We start from the raw sequence: 22,831 nt of genomic DNA, 5'->3' as shown, positions 1-22,831 counted from the left end.
TTCCCTCCCACTACCATTTAGAACCGTCTTTATTAGGTCTCAACCCTTTCAGGCCCCCTGGACCACTTCAAAAGGAAACTCACGGATAATACACCCCACATCCTGCATAATAACAGTGACCACAACTCCACACAATGTACTCAGTGTAATGTAAAGGAGAAATAAAGGTAATTTGTGATGCCATGTTACTTCAATATATGAAAACCTGGGTGCAAATAAACAAACGACAACAGGGAAGTCCAATCCCCGATGCATGTATACAATTGCAGAGAATGCAACAGTTACAGTGACCGCTAATAATAGCACTTTATTGGCAACATGCAGCACTGGCACTGGTAACCCAATTTATCCAAAATAGCAAACAAACTCCTCGTAAAGTGCTGAACAAAACAAAGTACAGTTTTAATTTACAAGGAAGTGCATTCCTACAAAACTCAAGTCTTTTTCAAAATGTACAAAAATGGTTTCATGCTTACATGTCAAAAGATTATTCCAGGCTCAGACAAACAGGATTTTCACATACATGACCAGCTAGTCATTCAAGATTTGTCCTGAGAATTCTTCACAGCAAGGGAAGTTTTGAGTATTTTAGGATGATTAGCATCCTGCCCACGCTGAATACATGCCAGTAACATCCCTCCAAATCCTTGAAACACGGTGAAAACGGCCTGCGCATCTCCAAAATGCCCTCTAGGGGGTGGAAGCACCCCTGCTGGGGACGATCTCCAGCGTTCAAATGCCCTCAGTGGAGGCAGTTTAGTCTATTCTTCCAGTAAGGATTCCGCTGAAGCATTCTTTCAACAATGCAACTGCTGCCATGTATCAGCCTGGTGGAGTCAGCAGAGAGGTATCCTCCCGGCTTGTGCTCAAGGAGTTTCAGAGTGCTCTTCTGGATACATGGCTTGGCCTTACAGAAAATGCTTACCCCGAAAATGAGAGACAGGGCCAACCCCAGGCATGGGATAGTCGACATTTATGTTCTGTGGCAACTCAAGCTGAGCAGTGCCAGGGCCCCAGGGTGCTGGGAATAGGGCCAAAGGGAAGTTTGAAATGGGAGCCTATGACTATCAGACAATTGGGAAGTTCTAAAATGGGGCTCAGAGAAAACGCTTACAAGGTGAGAAATGCTTACAGGATGAGAAAGTAGGGAGGCTTGGAAGGCAGACATGAGGAGGAAAGATCTTCAAGGGCTGTCGCAAGAAGGAAAAGTCGAGGCCATGCAACTGAAATTGTTTATTGAAATCTTAGTTCTACAAAAGCATGAAAAACTCAGATACAAAGCAGTGGCCAGAAAGGCCTGTGAAGAGAACACCCAAAGAGGAACCAGAAGAGAAGGAAGCCTTGGAGCAGGACACTCAGAAGGTTGGAAGACAAAAGGTCAAGGTCGAAGGTCCCAGCAGTCAGTCCTTGGCTCCATTAGATTATAGCCAAGGGACAGGCGTAGAAAAGTTTTCCCACCTCACCCAGTTTTCCCTCAGCCCTGTCAGTCCTGGGTTCTCACCTCAGGACATATCACACAGGCCTTTTTCAATACATATTTCCTTCCTCCCTTTGCCCAAGTACTCCCATCTTCCACCTTTACCCTTCCATCCTAGGAAACTCAAAAGCAAAAGTCTAGAAGAACCCCGAGGAAACAGAGATGGGGCTTCTCCTCTCATCTGTGACCTGCCCCTTTCACCCAGATGAAGCTTTCCCTGGCACCATCGCTCCCCTGGCCAAGCAGCCAGCCACTGAGGTCTAGGAGAGTGAATGAACTTCAGTCCTGCCCCACAACCTCTTAAGCTCTTACCCAGGAGGACAGGGGACCATCCAAGGACCCAGAGAGACAGCAAGAATCTAAATCAAGCTTTCCTCGTCTAGGTTCTCAGAGACTCCCAAATCCTCTGAATGCATACCTTGAAGCCCTAGCTAGCCTGGGAAAATGAAAGACTTGAGGCGGGCCAGCTCCATCACACTGAAAAGAGAACACTGCTGGGGATGGGGAAGCGGAGGGGCCATTGGGCTCCAGGGCCAAGGTGGAGCCAGGCCGTGGGTGTGGTACCAGGGGCTGGGAGGCCCAGCGGGTAGCGTATAGTTGGGATGGTGGCAGGCATGGCAGGCTGGGGGGTCTCTCTGGAGTTTCTGACAAAGGGGGCAGTTATGTAGAAGAGGGGCCAGGGAAGGAGGTTCTGGAGGAGGCAATGATGGGGAAGTCAGTGAGGCCAGAAGACTGTCCCAGAGTGAACGCAGCCCTGCGTCACCTTCCACGCAGCTGGAGATGTTAGAAGATGGCAGGCACTTCGGCACTGGAGAAGGAATGCAGGGCTCCAAAAGGCCCTTGGAGGCCAGGCCAAGGTCAGGAGGGCCAGGTGAGGGGTGACAGGACAGCCCTAAGGACTGGTGTATTACAGCCACTGATGCCACAGCCAGGGCTACGCTGCTCACATATGCCATGGCTAACAGGCAGGACAGCTGCAGGAGAGAAAGTAAGAAAGCAGCAGGCTGCTAACTGGCTTTAACACACACACACACTTCTCATCTCTAGAAACCTGAGTTCAAGTCGGAGCTCTCTTGTTGCCTTCTAGGCCTCCCCCACCCATCTGTCCCAAGCTCTATGTCCTGAGTCTTTCTGTATCTGCTTTATAAGCTCCCACCCACACACCAGCCAACTCAAGCCCTCTCTCCTTCCCAGGCCCTCCTCACCTTTACTAGTCGCTGGCAGAGGGAGCCCAAGGCCAGCTGCCAAGCTGGCTGCTCCAGCAGCACACACAGGTCTGTATAGGTGTACCAGCCCCGCCGTCGCCCCTGCTGCGCAGCCACACTGTGGAGGGGAGAAGAGACAGGAGTCTGCAACTCTCCTGCAGCCAGCTCAGTAGCACCTCTTACCCCTCCAGACCCTGCAGAAAGCACTAGGGGTCTTGAAGTGTGCAAGTTCCCAGGCGACCTGCTGATCCAGAAACTGAGGCTGAAACCAATACCTATATTTTAAATAAATTGCTCCCACTCTCCCAGAGAAGAGCAGATGGGTTTCAAAACTACCACCTTGGGTAATTTTCTTTCTTGTCTCCTCCCTCCCCCCAATTACACACACCCTAACCCTAGCTCCTATCATCTAGGCCTCAGCCTCTAAATCCCTAGAGCTCTTCTTCTTGATTCCTAGAACCTACCGGCTCTCCAGCCAGCTCAGCACCTCAAAGATCTCCCCAGGATCAATGTAGAGACGCCAATCCTATGGGTAAGAGGAAGAATACCAAACCCAACTCAGATGTGTGCCATAGTCACCTGAGAACAAAAGCCACAGCAGCAATTACAACCACCGCCGTGGCTGATACCTGGCACTTACTACATTTTAGGTACTATCCCAAGAACCTCTGTATATTAAGTCAAATAATCAGCACCTACCTGGTTTCATATCATACCCTCCATCAGGCCAAGGGGAGCAAATAATCCTGAGAATGGCCCATGTCCAAAAAGAGATCAGACCATAGCGGTAGAGAAAGTTTGGCAGGACATACTCAGAGCCCAACATGATGGGATCTGACTCAGCGTGCCCTGTGAAACCCTGTAGAGCACAGGAGGAGAAGAAATGCTCCACTCCTGGCCTCACCACTCCAGGAACTTCCTGGAGGTTAGTCCTAAAAGGACAGGAAGGGACGCTACTAGCAAAAAGGCGTAAAAGGACAGGTAGGAAGGGAAATGAAGAAACAACAGAAGGCTGAGAGAGAACTAAGGATAAAAGGAAGGTAAAGATGAACCAGGGAAACAGAACAAGAGAACAGCTACTCACCATGGCACTCAGGAAGCTCCTCTCCAAGGCATTGAGAGTGGGCACAGCCACACCCCCAGCAGCTCCCCACTCATCATTGAAGACCTCCTCCTCCTCCCCTTCGTCGTAGAGGTACTTGCTGGCCACCATCTGCAGAGGAACGAGAAGTGGTACTGCTAGAGCTCACACCAGGCTCCTGAAACACTAGGGAGACGAAGCGGAGGGCTCTTACCATGGAGATCAGGAACAAGTCAGAAGATGATACGTGCTGCAGGTAATCTGGGTTTCGGTGCCGGAGCCGCTCAATGTACACCAGAGCTAGCATCATGGCACACGGGGAGATGCACGCCTCTCTGGGAGGTGGAAGGATCCATAATTAAACCCAAGAGTCCTTTAGCTTTCACAGCTCTTGCAATGCTTATCCTGTTTGTTTCTTTTCTTCATTTTTTTGGTATATGTGACATATAATGAATACCTTCATCTTGAGAAGTAAGTGTATATACATGTATCAAGTCTTAGGCCTTTTCACTTCCCCTTCCCTCCCCTCTCCCCTTTAAGACAACCAGTCCACCCCACTCTAGAACCCAAACACTCTCATTCTATCCCCTCAATTCCAGGCTCACCGGGACACATGAGCCACATATTTCTTCTGGAGCCGGCGAATAGGGCTGGGGGCTGCCTTCTGGAGCAGTTCCACAGCAATGTCTGCCGAGGACAGGTGAGAGGAGTGAATCAACAACCCCCCCCCCCCCCAATCCCCAACGACTCCCAATGCTATCACCAAAGACTCGAGTCTGATTATCTCAGGCCAGGACCATAATGACCAAAGGAAAAAAAAATAAAATTCTCCCAACCCAAGACAAAAGCCCATTCCAAGTTTGATTATCAGCTCCTTCCAGCAGGAAGGCTTATTTCCCTGTCCCTTTGTTTTTTTTACTGGTGTCCATCTGAGAAATAAACATGCTTTGTTTACTTGAAAATCATACAATGAATGCACTTAGAAAATTAAGTTTCCGGAATACCAATCAAAACAGAAGACTGATGAGGCCCTGGGTTCAATCCCCAGCATCACAAAAACAAAATCCTTATACCGATTCATGAGATGTTTACTCACAAGAGTTTAGAGATGTGAAACATAACCTGCACTCTTGAACCAAGTACCAATAAGCTAGATCTGAAGAGGCAACAGAGTTCAGAAGGTAAACTTGGAAGCATAAGAGTGACTGCTGACAACCCCATTCTTAAGCTTCTCACTTTGCCCAGTCGCACAACGCTGCCTAACCTGCCACAGGGCTGGAGAGCTCCTCCAGGCTGCAGTCGGCCTCCCAGTCCCAGCCATAGTATAGCCGCCTTCGGATTCGGGCACTCAGCTTCTGGTGTCCTGGGAGGAACTGAAACAGGGCAGGAGGGTGGGTGGTGGAGGGTGAAGGGCAGGGAAGGGTATGATGGAGATCCAGGCTCCGGGCTGGACGGCTGTGACTGCCTAGCTGCCAGTGGCTCAAGCCCCACCCAGCTCCGAATTCTCCGGGTTGTTTGCCAGTAGCAGTCCGGTCCACGTGGGGAGGAGGATTCCTCGCTCCCACTGAAGGCTCCCCGGAGGTCCCCTAAAAGGGGCCCCGGTGTTGCCACCCTTACCTCCCTTCCTACACCCTGCGGTTCTGCCTCAGGGCCCAAGCAGCCGGGGCCTCAAGTAGACGTTACTCCAGCGGCGGCCGCCCAGGCCCAGGCAAGACCGTCAAGAGAGCCAGCTATCTTGCTTGGGCCGGGGGGGAAAGAAGCGGAGGCCCCGGCACCGAACGCCAGGAGGCTGGGGAGGGACGGGCAGCGCGCTCACCGTGAAGTCTTGGAAGCCGGTGAGGGAAAAGGTGCCTTCTTCGTCCAGTAGGAGCCCGGCCAGGTCCATCGCACTGCCAGCCACCGGCCTGCGAAGCTGGAGAGGAAGGGAAAGAGTTGTAAGGTGCTCGCAGGGCTGTCCTCGCCCTCCGGTCCACCTGCCCGCCTACCTCCCCGCCGCTGGCCACGGCCCTCACAGCCCCCTCCCCTCGCGCCGGCAGCGGCAGGCGGGGCCGGCGGGCGGGCGCCTCTTCCTGTTCCGCCCGGGCGACTGGCGCGGCGCTTACCTCGCGAAGTGGGGACACCAGCAGCCAGGCTTGTACTTCGCCTGCGCCGCGTTTGCACTACGTTTATGAGCCGCTGGCGCGTCGCCCGCCCTGGCCAGGAGAAAGGGAAAGGCGGCCCCGAACTCCTGGTCTCATGGAGCCACACAGCTGAACCCCAGGGACCTCTTCTGATGAACGAGGACAGCTCCTAGGGGACCTCGCTGCACTGAGTGCGAGCCAGGGAGACCTTTTCAAATCAGTGATGTTAATATGGATAAAAGGAGGAGCACAGCGAGTTACTCCTAAGGTTTTTTTGTTTTTTTTTAAAGGGGAAATGTACACTTAACAATGAACATAAATAAGCCGTCTGAAAGAAACCACACGAAATTTACGAGTGGAAGAACTGGACCAAATGGAAGGGAAACTTTTCGCTCTTTTAGCAGTTTGACATTCTAAACCTCATTTAATGCATACTGAGTTTGGCGGCTCATTGCAACAAATAAATGATCTCAAGGGAATATGAAGCCAAACATTTTAACATTGTATCATCTGAGTTTTTTGTTTTGTTTGGACAGGGGTTCACTAGTCCAGGCTGGCCTCGAACTCACGGCGGTGCTTCTAAACCAGTTGAGTATTAACCTAGCTCCCAGAGTAAACAACATTTAAACAAAGTTTTATCTTCAAACTCACTTCCCGCCACCAATCTCACGTTGGAGGATGGGGAGGAAGGAGCGCCAATACGTGGAGGCGCGAAAGAGATATACGGAAAAAGAAGGGCAAGAAGCAACTTTTCTAAGTGGGTGACGCTGTTTTCGAGTCGGTCGGTCACGCGCTAGTTTGTTTAGACGTTGAGGGGAGGGAACTGGGAGGACCAGCGCATTGAAAGATGAGTAATGTGACGGCCGCCGCCCTCTCTGAGCAGCAGTAGATCCTACCGAGGACACCGGAAGGCCACTTCCTGCCCCCTTGAGTCGGGGTCACACCAGGGACGTAGGCCAACACAGTGTCCGTAGCTACCCTATAGGCACTGAAAGAAAAGAAATCAGGCTGCATGCCAGAATCCTGGCCCGGAGTCACGACTCCAACAAACCAAAACAAGCACCAGCGTATGTGAAGGGTCGGGCAGCTCTCTACACGCAAGCGCGAGCCGCCCCATCCGGGCTGTTAGGCCGCGTCACGTGATGAACTCAGCGTTACGCCGTCACGTGACGAGCGGCCGCAGGCTCGGCCCTCCTTGGCGTGCGCCCCCTTCCGCCTGACGCGCCCCCGGAGGCGGCCGCGCAGCCCTGGCTCCGTGCGGGCTCGGGCGGCGGCTGCGGCGGGGCAATGGCGAGCGGCAGTGGTAACACCGGCGCGGGTGGAGGTCCAGGGCTAGGCCTGGGGCTGGGCCTGGGCCTCGGCATGAGTGAGACCACCTGTGAGGCGGAGGACGAGGCGGCCACAGCCGAGGCGGTGGGCCGCCTGGCCACGACGCTGTGGCTGCGGCTCCGCGGCTGGGAGGCGGTGCTGGCGGCGGCGCAGCGGCTGCTCGTGTGGGAGAAGCCGCTGCACAGCCTGATCACAGCGGCCGCGATCAACGGCCTCTTCTGGTAACGGCTTCGGAGGAGGGGGCGGGGCCGGGGAGAGTGGGGGCGGGCGGAGCGGGGCGCACGAGTCCCCTTTCTGGGTTGTCACTTGGCCTGCGGGAATGAGCCACCAGCTTTTGAGATGCGCTCAGGTTGCCCCATTCCTGTATTTCGGGGTGGAGAGTTAGGCCTGGAGGTGCTATTCCCCCGTCAGCGAGCGCTTTTGCGATGCACGCAAGGGCCGATGAGATGCCTGTCTTCCTTAAGGCTGCTGTCTTCTTCGTCTCTCCGGCCAATCTTCCTTCTCAGCATCTCACTTTTGGCCTATTTCCTGCTGGATCTCTGGCAGCCTCGCTTCCTCCCTGATGTTTCAGGTGAGTCTTCATTCAGCGAGCCCTCCCCTTGCGCTCTTTGTGCCTGACCCCAGTGAGTAGGGTTGAACTGTGAGGGGAATGTACTGCAGGCCACTTGCCTCCAGGCACACTCCCCACCCACCAGACCTTTTTAAAAGAAATTATCTAAAACGAAAATCCATTTCCCAAAATGAATGTTCGTGTGTCAATTGGGCAAGACTTGAGAGCCTGCAGCCAGATTGCTCGGATTCCATGCCCTGCTGTGTCACACCATGTGTGTGAGTGTTGTAAACAGTCTTTCAATCTCAGTTTCCTTAACTGTAAAACAGTGGAAAGAAATGTATTTTATGGAAACGTGAGAATTAAATATGTAAATACGTGTTGTATGGTTATGGTACTGTCTTGATTACGATAAAAGTTACACAGATATTAGTTCATTGTTCTTGTTTTCTGTATATTAATGTGCATTTTGGAGCGACTAGTTATAAGGTTGAATTGGGATATAAGTATGAGTAGGAGGAAACAGGCTGGGTGCAGTAGTGTATGCCTGTAATCCTAGCTGAGGGAGAGGCTGAGGCAGGAGGATTGCATGTTTGAGGCCAGTCTGGACAACTTATCGAGACCATGTTTCAGAATTAAAAAGTACAATTCTCTGAGTTCAGTCTGCAGTGCTGAAAGTGAAAAAAAAAACCAAACATACAGAAACAGTGCATAATACTTCAGTTGGCATCTGAAGAAAATGCTTTGAGACTGCAGAGGAGCAGCAACTATTTTTGCCTTGGAGAATGTTTCCTAGTATCCCCACCACTCAATAATTTGTCCTCCTCCTCTCTGTATAGCATCATCCCCTGAGGATCCACACTCTGACAGGTGAGTATTGTCCATCTCTTGAAGACGGATGCTCAGATCCAGTTTTGCTTACTGGTGCAATGTCAGCACAAAGAGGGACAATGCTGCAGCCTCTCTCTGTAGGCACAGGTCCTAGCATAGTGAAGAGACTAGCATCAACCCAGAGTTTTCTTGGTCCTAGGCACCTATGTAGGTGTTTATGTGCCTCTTTCTTTTGAAGCAGAGGGTTGGGTGCCCTGGGGTTTTGCTGGGCAGGACCAAGATGGCCTTCCTTTGGGAGGTAGAGTTTTCCATTTTAGACTCATGATCAGCAACCTCAGAGGAATTTGAGTGCCTAGGAAGCTGGTGTCTGAGGCCTCCAGGGGTCATGTCGTGTCTTCCCAGTGAGGGTGCGGGGTCAGGCGCCCGGCCGCACCTGCTGAGTGTGCCCGAGTTGTGCAGATACCTGGCTGAGAGCTGGCTCACCTTCCAGATACATGTGCAAGAGCTGCTGCAGTACAAGAGGCAGAATCCAGCCCAGGTAAGCTCCCCACATCCTGTAACAGTTCCTGGAACCACAGGGTTGGAGGGAGCAGTGTTGTAAGCAGAGCGGATTGCATACTTCTTGTAATGGAGGTGTTGGGCATCTTGATTAGACCGAATTCCTAGAGGAAATGGCTATTTTTTCACCAGCTAAGCAGTTTTTTACCCAGATGAGTAAGGCATATAACCCCATCCCCTGTTTTTCATAGACTTTATGCTCTTCTCTGCAGTTCTGTGCTCGAGTCTGCTCTGGCTGTGCTGTGCTGGCAGTGCTGGGACACTATGTTCCAGGGATTATGATTTCCTACATTGTCTGTGAGTCTAGCCCTGCCCTTGCCAAACCTCTCTACTTTTCCTGTTTCCTGGACTGACCTGGAGGGAGGACTATGTTCTGTCTGCACAGTTAACCGTTTGTGGAGATCTCCAGGGCTGCTGTAGAACACCTTTGTTAACAGTAGAAGAATCAGCCCAGGGGAGGACAATAGATTTGGAGTCGGGGGGAAGAGGGTAGTACCTCCTTGGAAAAGAACTTTAGCCCTTCCTGTTTAGGGGCTAGTTGAATGAGGATTCTTAGGAAATTGGTACAGAAAGCTCTGAGCAGATTTTCTAACCCACAGTGCTGAGTATCCTGCTGTGGCCCCTGGTGGTTTATCATGAGCTGATTCAAAGGATGTACACACGCCTCGAGCCCTTGCTCATGCAGCTGGACTACAGCATGAAGGCGGAAGCTGATGCCCTGCATCACAAACATGACAAGAGGAGTAAGGGTCTCTCTTAACCTGAAAGAGGGAAAGTGAGGGAGCTCCCTTGGTTTATGGCTCACGACATGCCTTAGTGTTTAGATAATCTTCTGTTCCTTGGCTGTTTGTTCCCCACCACTGTCTGTTTGGTCATTGCTTTATTGTTCTCTAGAGCGCCAAGGGAAGAATGTACCCCCAGGAGGAGATGAGCCACTGGCAGAGACAGAGAGTGAAAGCGAAGCAGAGCTGGCTGGCTTTTCCCCAGTGGTGAGGTTCAGGGGAGATGAGGGTGACAAATAGAAAGTGGGGTTGGGGGTGCACATTGTCTGCTTTAGAGCTGCTGCCTTTCAAAGGAGTAGAGCTAGATGGTTTGGGGGTAGGTTGCTCTTATCCCTTTACCTATTGTGTTTATTCTGGTTCTCCTGCAGGTGGATGTGAAGAAAACAGCACTGGCCTTGGCCATTACTGACTCAGAGTTGTCAGATGAAGAGGCTTCTATCTTGGAAAGTGGTGGCTTCTCTGTATCTCGGGCCACAACTCCACAACTGACAGATGTCTCTGAGGGTATGGGGACCGCTTTGCCCCTCCTGATCTTCCTGTTCCCTAGTGGTGGGATGCTAGTTATGCTCTCTGACTCCCCTGTTTCCTATGGGGAACTGACCTTAAGCGTGTCACATCTGAAGTTCTCGTCTGTGAACTGATAGGCTGTTGAGGGCCGTCAGAGCAGCAGGCCCATTCCTAACTCTGTTCTCTCTGCAGATTTGGACCAGCAGAGCCTACCAAGTGAGCCAGAGGAGGCCCTGGGCCGGGAGCCTGGAGAGGGAGAGGAGGCCGAGCTGGCACCCTCTGAAGACCTACTAGGCCCCCCTCAGGCCCTCTCAAAGCAGGTCCTGGACTCAGAGGAGGAGGAAGAAGATGTGGTAGCTACAGAAACTTTGCTTCGGCTCTCATCTCCTCTGCACTTTGTGAACACACACTTCAATGGGGCAGGAACCCCCCAGGATGGAGTAAAGTGCTCCCCTGGAGGACCAATGGAGACGCTGAGCCCAGAGGCAGTGAGTGGTGACCTCACAGCTCCACCCAGCTCCCTGTCACCTCCATTTTGCCATGCTGAAAGTGACCCAGCCCCCTTCCCCTCCTCCTCCATGCCCCCACCTATTCCCCAGGACTCGCCCCAGCCCCTGCCTGCCCCTGAGGAAGAAGAGGCACTCGCCACTGAGGACTTTGAGTTGCTGGATCAGGGGGAGCTGGAGCAGCTGAATGCAGAGCTGGGCTTGGGGCCAGAGACACCCTCAAAGCCACCTGATGCTCCACCCCCCCCACCCCTGGGGCCAGACACCCATTCCCTGGTACAGTCAGACCAAGAGGCCGGGGCTGTGGTAGAGCCATGAACCATGATGGGAGGAGCTGCAGGCAGAGAAAGGCTTCCTAGCTAGAGCTGTCATTTCCTCCTTTCCCTACCATTCTGGGGAGAGGCACCAGGTGGGAAGGCCAGCTGTCAGACAGTAGTCAGCCCACCCTCTGCCTGCCTGCCTGCTGTCCTGGGCCTGGTGCAGTACCTGTGCCTAGGATCGGTTTTGAGTTTGTAAATAATTTTCCATTTGGGTTAGTGGATGTGGACAGGGCTAGGGAAGTCATTCCCACAGCCTGCACTTGCCTCCTCACCTCATCTCTTCTCATTCCGCTATGTCCCAAGCCCTGGTGGTCTAGCCCTTTTTCCTCCTATCCTCAGGGACCTGTGCTGCTCTGCCTTCATGTCCCACTTGGTTGTTTAGTTGAGGCACTTTATAATTTTTCTCTCCTGTTCTGTGTTCCTCTTGGCTTTGTTTCCCTGCTGTGTCTTGTCCTTAGCGGCATAACCCTACCCTTTGCCAGCTTCTCCTTCCCACATAACACTGGCCAAGCTTTAGGGCAGCTCCCGGTCTGGGAAGTAAAGAGTAAACCCATAGTGGTGGGTGGTCAGGCCAGTGGGCCCCTCACAGGTCACTGTAGCCTTGGTAACTTGCACTGCACCCTTTCCCTAGTTCGGCCCTTTCACAGTGCAAGAGAGCAGGTCCCCCAGTGCATGTGTCAGCGCCGGTTGGTAAGCATGTACTGTCTTGTTGAGATAAGGGTGTCCATGCTGTCTTAGGGAGAAAGAAGGAAACCTGCTCCTCTGGGTCATGGGTGGTACCTCTTGCTAGGGTCAGGAAGTGGATGGTAACATCTGTGTGAGTGTCAGGTGGAAAAATAAAGTGTCAATTGCCTAGAACTGTTGCCTGCCTGCCTCACTGAGCTGCCTCCCACACTCTGCTCGTTGCTTCATCCTCACCCTTCTCTCTTTTGCCCCACTCTCGCTCCTGGCTATTTATTCACCTTGGTACAGAACAAGGCCAAAAGCCCCTGCCAACTCTAACTGCCCCTCAGCCATCTTCTGAGATTGTGTGGTATGTTTAGTGAGACAGCATGTGTGAATAAAGTGTATGCCGGAGGAAACTACTTCGTCTTCCTAGTCAATGGAAACTTGAAGCCCAAATAACTGTTTTCTGCTATGTTGCCCACACCTGTGTTAAGGTCCTCTTTAAGAAGTCCCTCATTTAAATGCTAACAATCAGCCCTGATTTCCCTATACTGGGCAGGCCAGGTAAGCAATGGAGAACCTATGTGTCCTTGTACCATAACTCTTTTCAGGCCAGGAAACAAAACAAATAGTGACATTTTAGAGTGCATAAAATGTGCTTGGCCATGTTCTAAGTGTTTTATATTTACATATTTTTCTCGCATGTTTTAAGGTCTATCTTGTTTGGTTTTTTGTTGTTGTTTGGTTTTTTTTGTATCAGAGATCGAACTTGGGTCCTTGCGCTTGCAAGGCAGGCGGTGAAACCACTGAGCTAAATCCCCAGCCTCTTGTTTTTAACTCCATTTTACAGACAAGTTAACATGGCCCATTAAATGATGGAGCCAGGATCCAGCTGGGTCCAGCAAACCTACTTGAACAGTCAGCCCCTGTCCATTGTTGGGACAAACAAGAAGATGCTCCAGAATGCAGGCATGGTAGAGAAACCAGTCCAGTAACTTGGCTTCAAAAATGGTGGACTCTTGGCAGTCCTCCCTCTTTTGGGAAACAAAGCCCAAAACTGAGCATATGGTCTCCATTATGAATTCATGTCCTCAGCCTTCAGCTACATGTACCATGTGGTGATGCTACCTGTCTTTTTGAGGTTGACTTCTATGCTGCATCTTCTAAGTATGAGAATTTTCCATTTGTTTCACAGTTGCTTAAGAGATAGTCTTCGGGTTAATTGAAGCCCTGTCCTGTGCCATTGAAAGAACCTGAATTCCTAGTCATCTAGAGATTTCAGAAGCAAATGGAGCCAGGCATGGTGGTGCATGCTTATAATTCCAGCACTCAGAAGGCTGAGGCAGGAGAACTGTCACCAGTTCAAGGCCAGCCTGAACTATATAATGAGACCATGTCTCAAACAGAACCAACTAAATAGGCAACTTTAAATAGAATTAACCAGTCAGAAAGACAATGGCTACCAGGCATAGTGGCACCTGTAGTCCAAGCACTTGAGAGTCTGAGGCAAGAGGAGAATCAGCATGTTTGAGGCCAGCCTGGGCTACATACCATAAGCCTGTCCTCCCCCCAACACACCAAAAAAAAAAGGCCATACCTTAATCCACTTCTGTATTAAATTTGCAGTTTGAGGAAAAACTAGAAGCCTGTAGCTCGATCAAAACACTCAAATAGGTTTGGAGTTCACCCTGGTCTGACAGTTGCTCCATGTGTGTCTGTGATTTTTTTTTTTTTCCATTATCAGATATCCTGGCCATGAAGGCCCAAGAATAAAGCTTTTCCTATGAGAATGGAAAATCAGCAGGAATGTGAAACCAACAGGCTAAAAAGAAATCAACCATAGAAATAGGAGAAGGGTTGGTTACAAGTTTCTATTGGAGGAAAGGGCAGTGCGCTTCAGTAACTGTGTATCTAAACAGCTAACAGTGTAACTCCTTGGCTAATTTCAGGCTGCCTAAATAGAAATACAGTCTTCAACTTGGCTTGGTGGCCCATCCCTGTAATCCCAGTGCTCAGGAGGTTTAGGCAGGAGGATCACTGTAACTCAGTTTGAGGCCAGCCTGAACTATGTAGCGAGACCTGTCCTGAAAAGGAAAAGAAAAAAATGTCTTGAGACCATGTGTGGTGACTCAGGCCTGTAAATACCCCAACTACTTGGGAGGATGAGGCAGGAGGAACATAAATTCCAGGCTAGCCTGGAGAACTTGAGACACTGTCTCAAAAGGACTAAGGACATAGCTGAATGGTAGACCACTTGCCTAGCGTGTGATACTGTAGGTCCAATCCCTAGTACCACCAAATAAAGGTCTTCAAAACAAGGAAAGTAATACTTGTTGCTGTGCACAAGGTGGAATACTGCCAGAGTATGGTTTGCTGTGTTTATTGACAAGTTGCAGTGTGTCTGTAAGACCATTGGAGAAGGCTAGAAATTGTCGGAGAAGGAACCATGGAAGGAATTGGAAATGTTTAGGAAGAGATCTGAGTTGGTTCATGTCAGCCATCTTCAAACATGAAGGTTTGCCCATAGGACTTCCAAGAGCAGAAATTAAATCTTTGAGTAGTCTTGGGTTGATAGTTGTGTTAGGTATAATTTAATTTTTTGGTCAAGAGATCACTATGATAGACAAGTTATTTTTTGGCTTGGTTTTAAGGGGTTTTGTTGTTGGCTTTTTTGGTTCTTTGTTTTGGGGTTTTTGGTTGGTCTTGCTTTGTTTTGCTTTGTTTTTGCAGTTCTGGGGGTCAAACCCAGGGTGAGCACTGTGAGCTACACTCCTGGCCTCCAAGTGATCTCACAAAAGACAATAGTCAAGCCCAGCGATTATAAGAACAGTGTTTATCATGGAAAGGCAATATATCACCAGGTGGTTTTGTTTTTAGTGTCCAGCTAAAGCTGCCGTGGACTTCTCCTCTGCCTGCTCCCTGAATTGCTTGTGTATCTTTGGGTGTCATGAGCTGGCATTTCCTTGCATTTTGCTTATTACCCTAATCAGTCTCATGAACTCACCCGTTTGGTTCCCACTCCTATGCTGATAACTTCTACATCTCTTTCTTTTTTTTTTGATAACTTCTAGATCTTGTTCAGCTCCTTTCTCAGTTCTTCCAAGGAGCCATTTTCACTTCAGTGGCCCATGGGTACCTTCTGCTCAACAGCTCAAAAGCCAAGAAAATTCTCTTCCACTCTCCACTTCTCCCAAACAGAAGGCTTTTTGTGCATTTTCTATCTTGCTTATTGGCAACAGCAACCATGCTGGCATAGCTCTGCTCATCCCATACCCTGTGGATCTCCAGTTGCTGCCAGTTTGGTGTCCCAATCATTTCTTGACCTTGCCACCTCCTTCACACCCCTGATTTGCTCTCTCCTCGTCTCCCGATAGCTTCCCTGCTCGCTTCTTTTCCCCCACTCAGAGATTACCCAATAAAATATCTAGGTGATATTGTTATTATTTTTGTGCCAAGGATTGAACCCAGAGCCTTGCACATTCTCAGCTTGCATTCTACAACTGAACTACACCCCCGGCCCCTAGATGATTTTAAAATACTGTACTAATTCTGGACTTTCTGCTTTTAGCCTTAAACAAAGCCTCTCCTAGCACCTGAAAACCCACTCTTTGATATGGCTAGGGAGTCTGAGGTCAAACCCTGCCCTATCTTGCACTTAACATGGAGCATCAGCAAACCCGGCACAGCTGGTCCTGCCACACTGCCTAGCCCCACCCCTACTGAACACATGATACCCTATGCTGCTCCTGGAAAACACCTCACTTATTTTAAGAAGACCTCAGGCCACACCTCATCAAAGAGCCTCCTCCAGCCCCCTTTATCAGTCTTGTTCTTCTTGGGCTCCCATGGTATCTGTCCACATATGACATGGAATCTGCATATGCTTTCTGTATCTATGTGTATATGTATAGCCTCCTCTGTACATTTTTTGTTTTGTTTTGTTTTTTGAGACAGGGTCTTAATTTGTAGTTCAGGCAGGCCTTGAACTCACTATGTTGCCCAGACTGGCCTCAAACTCACAGTGATCCTCCAACCTCAGCCTTCTGAATGCTGGAATTATAGGCATGTGCCACCACACCTGGCTGTACTTTTTTTTTTTTTTAGACCATGTCTTGCTATGTAGTTCAGGCTGGGCTTGAACTCACTATGTAGCACAGACTGCCCTTAAAACTGACAGCAATTGTCCTGACTCACCATCTCAAATGCTAAGATTATAGGTATGTGCCACCATGCCTGGCTTATAGTTTTATTATTGAAGACAAAGACTCTCTTAGTTACTTGAAAGTCTCAAAGCCTAGCATAATGCCTGGCACATATGAGAAGCTCAGAAAACGTACATTGACTAAATTGAAGTAATAGCCAGGCATGGTGTCACAGACCTGTAATCTGAGCACTCGAAAGGCTGAAGCAGGAGGATGGTAGTGAATTCCAGGCCAGCCTGGGCTATATAATGAGTTCAAGGCCAGCCTGAGTGACATATTGAAACCTAGTCTCAAAATAACCAAAATATTTTTTTAAAAATCGAAGTAGTAGAGTAACTAGTATGAACTTTTGAACCAGCCAGTGTAAATAGAATTTGGTGACTGACACATGTCTCTTTCAGGTAAATATCTTGCCTTTGTTTGTTCATTATTGTTCTAGAGTGGACAACAGCTAAAGTAATCCAGAGATAAGGCTGAGGCTATGACTTAACCCTAGAGCACTTGCCTAGCATATATGAGGTCCTGGGTTTGATCCCTATCATCACAGTAAAATATACAGGTAGATGAAGGGCTGGATGTAGCTCAGTGGCAGAGTAGCTGTCTGAGGCCCTGGATTTGATCACCAACACTAAAAAGCAACCACCACCACCACCACCACCATCATCATCATCACGATTATCTCATCATTCACAGATAGACTTATGAGTTTTTGTTCTTGGACTAAATTAAAGGGAGTGCAAACTATTTAGCTCTGGAGATTGATATTTGCTAGTTCTGGAGCTCTAGTTTTTCTGAGTTAAAGGTAAGGTTGTCCAACTAGTTTAATCTTTTAAACTAGGGGTAAACTGTGATTGCATCTAATTATCTTCTTTTTTTTTTTTCAGTAGTAGAGACTTAACTCTGGGACTTCACACTGATCTACATCCCCAGCCCTTTTTTATTTTGGGACAGGGTCTCACTAAGATTCTAGGTTGCCCAGGCTAGGTTTGAACTTGTGATCCTCCTACCTCAGCCTCCCAGAGCGCTGGGATTACAGGCATCCACCTCTACACCTGGCTGTAATTATATTATTTGGAAAGCAATTTTGACTAAAGTATTTAGACTCAACTAAATAATTTGAACAAAAAAAATCCAGTTACGCTTGAGATGCTGAAGCAGGGGGATCGGTGCAAGTTTGATGCCAGCCTGGGCTACATAGTGAGTTCAAGGCCAATCAGAACTACATAGCAGGAACCTGTTTCAAATACAAAACAAAACAAAATAAATCCAATCAGAGGAATGGGAATGTAGCTCAGTGGTAGAGCATTTGCCAGCATACACAAGGCCCTGGATTCAATCCCTAGAACTGTGAAAAGAAAATAATTCCAATTACATGAATTAACACTTACTTGAAAAAATGATCTGCTGCTTGGCAGAAATGGTTAAGCTCAAAGACATCTGGGTTGCTTTCTTGGTTTTTCGTTTTGTTTTTGTTTTTGTGGTACCAGAGGTCAAATCCAGAAGCACTCTACCACTGACCAGTTTTTCTTTAAATATTGAGACAGAGTCCCACTAATTGCCCAAGTTGGCCTCAAACTTCTGATCCTCCTGCCTCACCCTCCTGAGTATCTGGGTTTACAGGCATGCACCACTGCACCCAGCTGGGTTTTGTTTTTTAAGTATAAAAAGTGAATTAAACCCATTCAAAAATATAAATTTCATAAAAGACCATGAAAATCAGAGGGACTATTTAAGATTAAAAAGGAAACAAAAGAGACATTACGATAAATGCACTTGACCTTGGACCCTAGTTCGTAACCCGGAAGTAGATGTACCCACGGAAGGTGGCTTTGGCCCTGCAGCTGCTACTGTCGCCAGGGAGAAATTGTTGGAGCTGGCAGCCTAGGAATGAATCTCCTCTCAGCCTCTAAGCCCACCTAGTCAGGATCTTTGGATGAGCCCGTGGGACCCTTCCTCCTAGCCCTGTGGTTTGGAACCAGTGGCTTTGGGACTGTAAGAGGATGGACAAAGATTCTCAGGGGCTGCTAGCTTCATCCCTGATGGCATCAGGCACTCCCAGCCGCTCAGAGGATGAGGAGTCCCTGGCAGGGCAGAAGCGAGCCTCCTCCCAGGCTTTGGGTACCATTCCTAAATGGAGAAGCTCCTCCAGGTTCATCAAGAGGAAGAAATTCGATGATGAGCTGGTGGAGAGCAGCCTGGCGAAGTCCTCTACTCGAGCAAAGGGGGCCAGTGGGGTGGAACCACGGCGCTGTTCAGGGAGTGAACCATCCTCCAGTGAGAAGAAGAAGGTATCAAAAGCCCCCAGCACTCCTGTGCCTCCCAGCCCTGCCCCAGCGCCAGGACTCACCAAGCGTGTGAAGAAGAGCAAGCAGCCACTTCAGGTAACCAAGGATCTGGGCCACTGGAAACCTGCAGATGATCTCCTGCTCATCAATGCAGTGCTGCAGACCAACAACCTGACTTCAGTCCACCTGGGTGTGAAGTTCAGCTGCCGCTTTACCCTCCGAGAAGTCCAGGAGCGCTGGTACGCTCTGCTGTATGATCCTGTTATCTCCAAGCTGGCCTGCCAGGCAATGAGGCAGCTACACCCAGAAGCCATTGCAGCCATCCAGAGCAAAGCCCTGTTCAGCAAGGCTGAGGAACAGCTGCTGAGCAAAGTAGGATCGACCAGCCAGCCCACCTTGGAGACCTTCCAGGACTTGCTGCATAGACACCCTGATGCCTTCTATTTGGCCCACACTGCCAAGTCTCTGCAGGCCCATTGGCAGCTCATGAAGCAATATTATCTGCTGGAAGACCAGACAGTGCAGCCACTGCCCAAGGGGGACCAAGTGCTGAATTTTTCCGACGCAGAGGACCTGATTGATGACAGTAAGCTCAAGGACATGCAGGATGAGGTGCTGGAGCATGAGCTGACTGTGGCTGACCAGCGCCAGAAGCGAGAGATCTGACAGCTGGAGCAGGAACTGCATAAGTGGCAGGTGCTAGTGGACAGCAGCACAGGCATGAGCTCTCCGGACTTCGACAACCAGACCCTGGCAGTGCTGCGGGGCCACATGGTGCAGTACCTGATGCGCTCATGTGAGATCACCCTTGGCAGAGCAACCAAGGATAATCAGATTGATGTGGACCTGTCTCTGGAGGGTCCAGCCTGGAAGATCTCCTGGAAGCAAGGTGTCATCAAACTGAAGAACAATGGTGATTTCTTTATTGCCAGTGAGGGCCGACGGCCCATCTACATTGATGGACGGCCTGTGCTGTGTGGCTCCAAATGGCGCCTCAGCAACAATTCTGTGGTGGAGATTGCCAGCCTGCGATTTGTCTTCCTCATCAACCAAGACCTCATTGCCCTCATCTGGGCAGAGGCTGCCAAGATCATACCACAGTGAGGAGTGGGAGCAGGAACCTGGGCTTTCTCTGGCCTTGGTTTCCACTGTCATTCCAGTCCCCTCGAGCTGGGAACTCAGGCTTCGAGCAAAACCTTTTGCTTAGAGTGGGTAGCAGGAGACCCAACTGCTGGCCCAGATCTGAGACTGAGGGAGGGTGGGGCTGGCCATTGGGAAGCCAGGAGAGGCTGGGACCCTTATGTTTCCCTACAGCCAGAGCCCCACCCCCTCCTCCCTGCAGCCCACCCTCCCTGTCCTCCCCAGTTACCACTGTCACTCCTGTCTCCGGCAGATTAGCTTCAGACTTCATTTTTTGGGTTTGTTTGGGGTTTTTTTGTAAATAAAAAGCACTACTACGTTCCAAAAAAGAAAAAAAAATGCACTTGACCTTGGATTGGACCCTGGGGAAGGAGTTATTATAAAAGATGCTAGTGGGATAATTGATAAAATATGAATATAGAAATCATGCTAGATAAAAGCTCATATAGGGCTAGAGGTGTACCTCTGTTGTAGAGCACTGGCCTAGCATGGAGTTCAGTCCCAAGGACTGAGAAAAGAAAAAGATTGTATGTGGGTCAAATTTCTTAAATTTAATAATTGAGCTATACTTATATACAAGATTATCTTTGTTTTTAGGATACATATGCTGAACATTTTAGAAGCATGGTCCTCTGCAAATTTTATCAAATGGTTTAGAAAATAATGAATACACGAATATATGGTGTGTGCATAAAGAAAGAGAATAAGAATGTGAAATCAAATATGGCTCCATGTAAAGGAAATACATAGGTGGGGTGGGGATTTAGCTCAGTGGTTCCAGTTGCCTGCCTCCCAAGCCAAGGACCCGAGTTCAATCCCTGGTACCAAAACAAAAAAAATTAGAGGAAATACATAGGTAAATGGAGCACTCAGAAGTTATCATTTTTCCAGGTGTGATGGCACACGCCTATAATCCCAGCAATAGGGAGGCTGAGGCAAGAGAATTGCCAGTGAGTTCAAGGCCAGCCTGGCCTACATAGTGAGTTCAAGGCCAGCCTGGAATGCATAGTGAGACCCTGTCTCAAGAAAAAAAAATTATCCTTGGCAGTAGAGGAGCAATGACTGGAGGGGTCTTTTGGGGTTATGTAATGTTTTCTTTCTTTCTTTTCTTTTTTTATGGTGCTGGGGATTGAACCCAGAGTCTTGAGAATGTTAGGCAAGTGCTCTACCACTAAACTACCCACTTCATTTCCCTCTCTTTCTCTCTTCTTCCTTTCAACTTTATCCTGAGATAAAGTCTCACCAAGTTGTCCAGGCTGGCTTTGAATTTACTATCCTCCTGGCTCAGCTTCTGGAGTACCTAGGATTACAACTCTGTTTTATTTTTTGATCTGGGTGCTGATTACATGGGAATGTTGAATTTGTGAGAATTCATAGCCTGCCTAAATTTCTATATGAATATTATACTTGCTTTGGTCTCAATATTTGTATCTCCCTGTTTTAGTCCATTTGTGCTACTAAAAGAAAACAGATGTTGGGCGTGGTCACACAGGCCTGTAGTCCCAGCACTGGGGAGGCTGAGGCAGGAACATCACTAGGAGTTCAAGGCCAGCCTGGGCTACATAGTGAGACACTGTCTCAAAAAAAAAAGAAAATACCTGAGATGGGGTAATTTATAAACTATGCAAAAATTATTGTTCATAGTCATGGATCCGGGAAGCCCAAGGTCAAGATGCCAGCAGATTGAGTGTGTGGTGAAGGCTGGGTCTCTGATTCCAAGGTGGTGAGTCACCTCTGTGTTCTCCACGGAGACTGACACTGTGTCCTTCCTTACATGTGGGAGGCAGAAGGGCGAAAGGAACAATCTCGTGCCTGTTTTATAAAATCATTCATGAAGGCTCCACTTTATAGCTCACACCTCCTAAAGGTCCCACCTCTTAATACCATCACATAGGGGATTGAATTTCAACACATACACTTCAAAGGGACACATCCCCCCCCCGCCCCCCCGCATTCCACAACACTCAGTTGAAAAAAAATTTTTTTGGTACTGGGGATCAAACTCAGGACCTTGAGCTTTCAAGCCAGACAGTGAGCTAAATCCCCAGTCCCCTGAACTTGTGATCTTCATGCCTTGACCTCCCTAGGACCTAGGATTACAAGTGTGTGTTACCACTCCCAGTTTTGTGAACATAATTTAAAATCACCCCACCAAGCTTACTTGGAAATGATATTAAAGAATTTAGTCGAGCCTGGGGATTTAGCTCAGTGGTTCCGCCGACTGCCTCGAAAGCGCGAAAGAGCGAGGACCCGTGTTCGATCCCCGATACCAAAAAAAAAAAAGAATTTAGTCGGAAGATCTAAATATTAAAAATAATAACAAGGCCAAGAGTGGTGGTGCACGCCTGTAATCCCAGCACTTGGGAGGCTGAGGAAAGAGGATCACTTCAAATTCAAGGACAGCCTCAGCTATATAATGAGTTCAAGGCCACCCTGAACTACATAGTGAGTCCTTGTCTCAAAAAACAAACAACAAAAACCCTAATAATAATAATAATAATAATAATAATAATAATAATAAAGAATGTGCCAGTTAGTTTTTTGTTGTTGTTTTGTTTTTGAGGGGGCTACAGGGTCTCATTATGTAGTTCAGGTTGGCCTCAAATTCATGGTGACTTTTGTGCCTCAGCTTCCGGAATGCTAAAATTACAGGTGTGCACCACCACACTTGGCTTAATGCCAGTTAATCTTGATCATCGACCTGACTGGATTTAAAGACCCCTGGAGAAGTTATTAGATTGTGAGCTCATCTGATGAGTTAATCCACTGATGAACTCATAGTTGAATGGGCTACTACAAAGAAAAGCCTAGTTAGAGGAACCAGGTAATGAGGGAGTGTAACCTTGGGTCTATATTTTGTCCCTGGTCCCTTCCTCTCAGGCTTTCTTTGTACTCTCTGCCTTCAGTTGCCATGAGATGAGTGACTTTCTATTGCCATGCTTCTCCACCATGCTGTTTCTACTTTGGATCCAGTTGACCATGGTCCAAATCCTCTGAACCCATGAGCCAAAATAAATTTCTCCTTCTTTTAAATTGTGTATGTTGGCTATTTGTCCCAAGGACAAAAAGCTAACTAGTATAAACGATATAAACCTGTGGAAAATGACCAGATTTGGTGTATTTTGTGGGGGAGGGTTAGTTTTTCTTTTTTGAGACAGGGTCTTGCTATGTATTTCAGACTGGCCTTGAACTCACTGTTGTTACACATGATACACAAGAAACCACCCAGACACAGGCTTGGTGTGAGCAATAGAGCTGATTTATTTGCCCGG

The 22,831-nt window shown here is 48.8% G+C and overlaps 2 protein-coding genes and 1 pseudogene across 3 annotated transcripts; 2 read left to right on the top strand and 1 right to left on the bottom strand.

The window, feature by feature from the left end:
* Positions 1 to 287: 287 nt before the first annotated feature.
* Cnppd1 (cyclin Pas1/PHO80 domain containing 1) lies at positions 288 to 6,078 on the bottom strand. 2 transcript variants are annotated; one of them, XM_004864556.4, is made up of 9 exons: positions 5,866 to 6,078; positions 5,580 to 5,675; positions 5,028 to 5,136; positions 4,369 to 4,450; positions 3,978 to 4,098; positions 3,767 to 3,895; positions 3,147 to 3,208; positions 2,683 to 2,800; positions 288 to 2,451 (listed from the first exon to the last, which is right to left on the bottom strand). In XM_004864556.4, the coding sequence occupies exons 2-9, from the start codon at positions 5,646 to 5,648 to the stop codon at positions 1,909 to 1,911; spliced, it is 1,233 nt and encodes a 410-aa protein (XP_004864613.1). In that variant the 5' UTR covers positions 5,649 to 5,675; positions 5,866 to 6,078; the 3' UTR covers positions 288 to 1,908. The 2 variants fall into 2 exon arrangements, with proteins under 2 accessions (XP_004864613.1, XP_004864614.1); XM_004864557.4 differs by lacking the exon at positions 5,866 to 6,078 and adding an exon at positions 5,749 to 5,851.
* Positions 6,079 to 7,033: 955 nt separating this feature from the next.
* On the top strand, positions 7,034 to 12,351 carry Retreg2 (reticulophagy regulator family member 2). The gene is made up of 9 exons (XM_004864555.4): positions 7,034 to 7,433; positions 7,677 to 7,783; positions 8,602 to 8,632; positions 8,996 to 9,131; positions 9,364 to 9,448; positions 9,751 to 9,894; positions 10,046 to 10,140; positions 10,302 to 10,437; positions 10,633 to 12,351. Exons 1-9 carry the CDS (start codon positions 7,171 to 7,173, stop codon positions 11,262 to 11,264), a joined length of 1,629 nt encoding a protein of 542 aa, XP_004864612.1. The 5' UTR covers positions 7,034 to 7,170; the 3' UTR covers positions 11,265 to 12,351.
* Positions 12,352 to 17,970: 5,619 nt separating this feature from the next.
* Positions 17,971 to 19,688, top strand: LOC101725373 (microspherule protein 1 pseudogene; annotated as a pseudogene).
* The last annotated feature ends 3,143 nt before the right edge of the window (positions 19,689 to 22,831 follow it).

Source organism: Heterocephalus glaber, unplaced genomic scaffold, assembly GCF_053883595.1.
Source record: "Heterocephalus glaber isolate CG9 unplaced genomic scaffold, H.glaber_assembly_v1.0 deba00000621, whole genome shotgun sequence".
In the NCBI taxonomy this organism is placed as follows: Eukaryota; Metazoa; Chordata; class Mammalia; order Rodentia; family Bathyergidae; genus Heterocephalus; species Heterocephalus glaber.
Note: the sequence above shows the minus strand (reverse complement) of the source record. Positions and strands in the feature narration are given on the sequence as shown.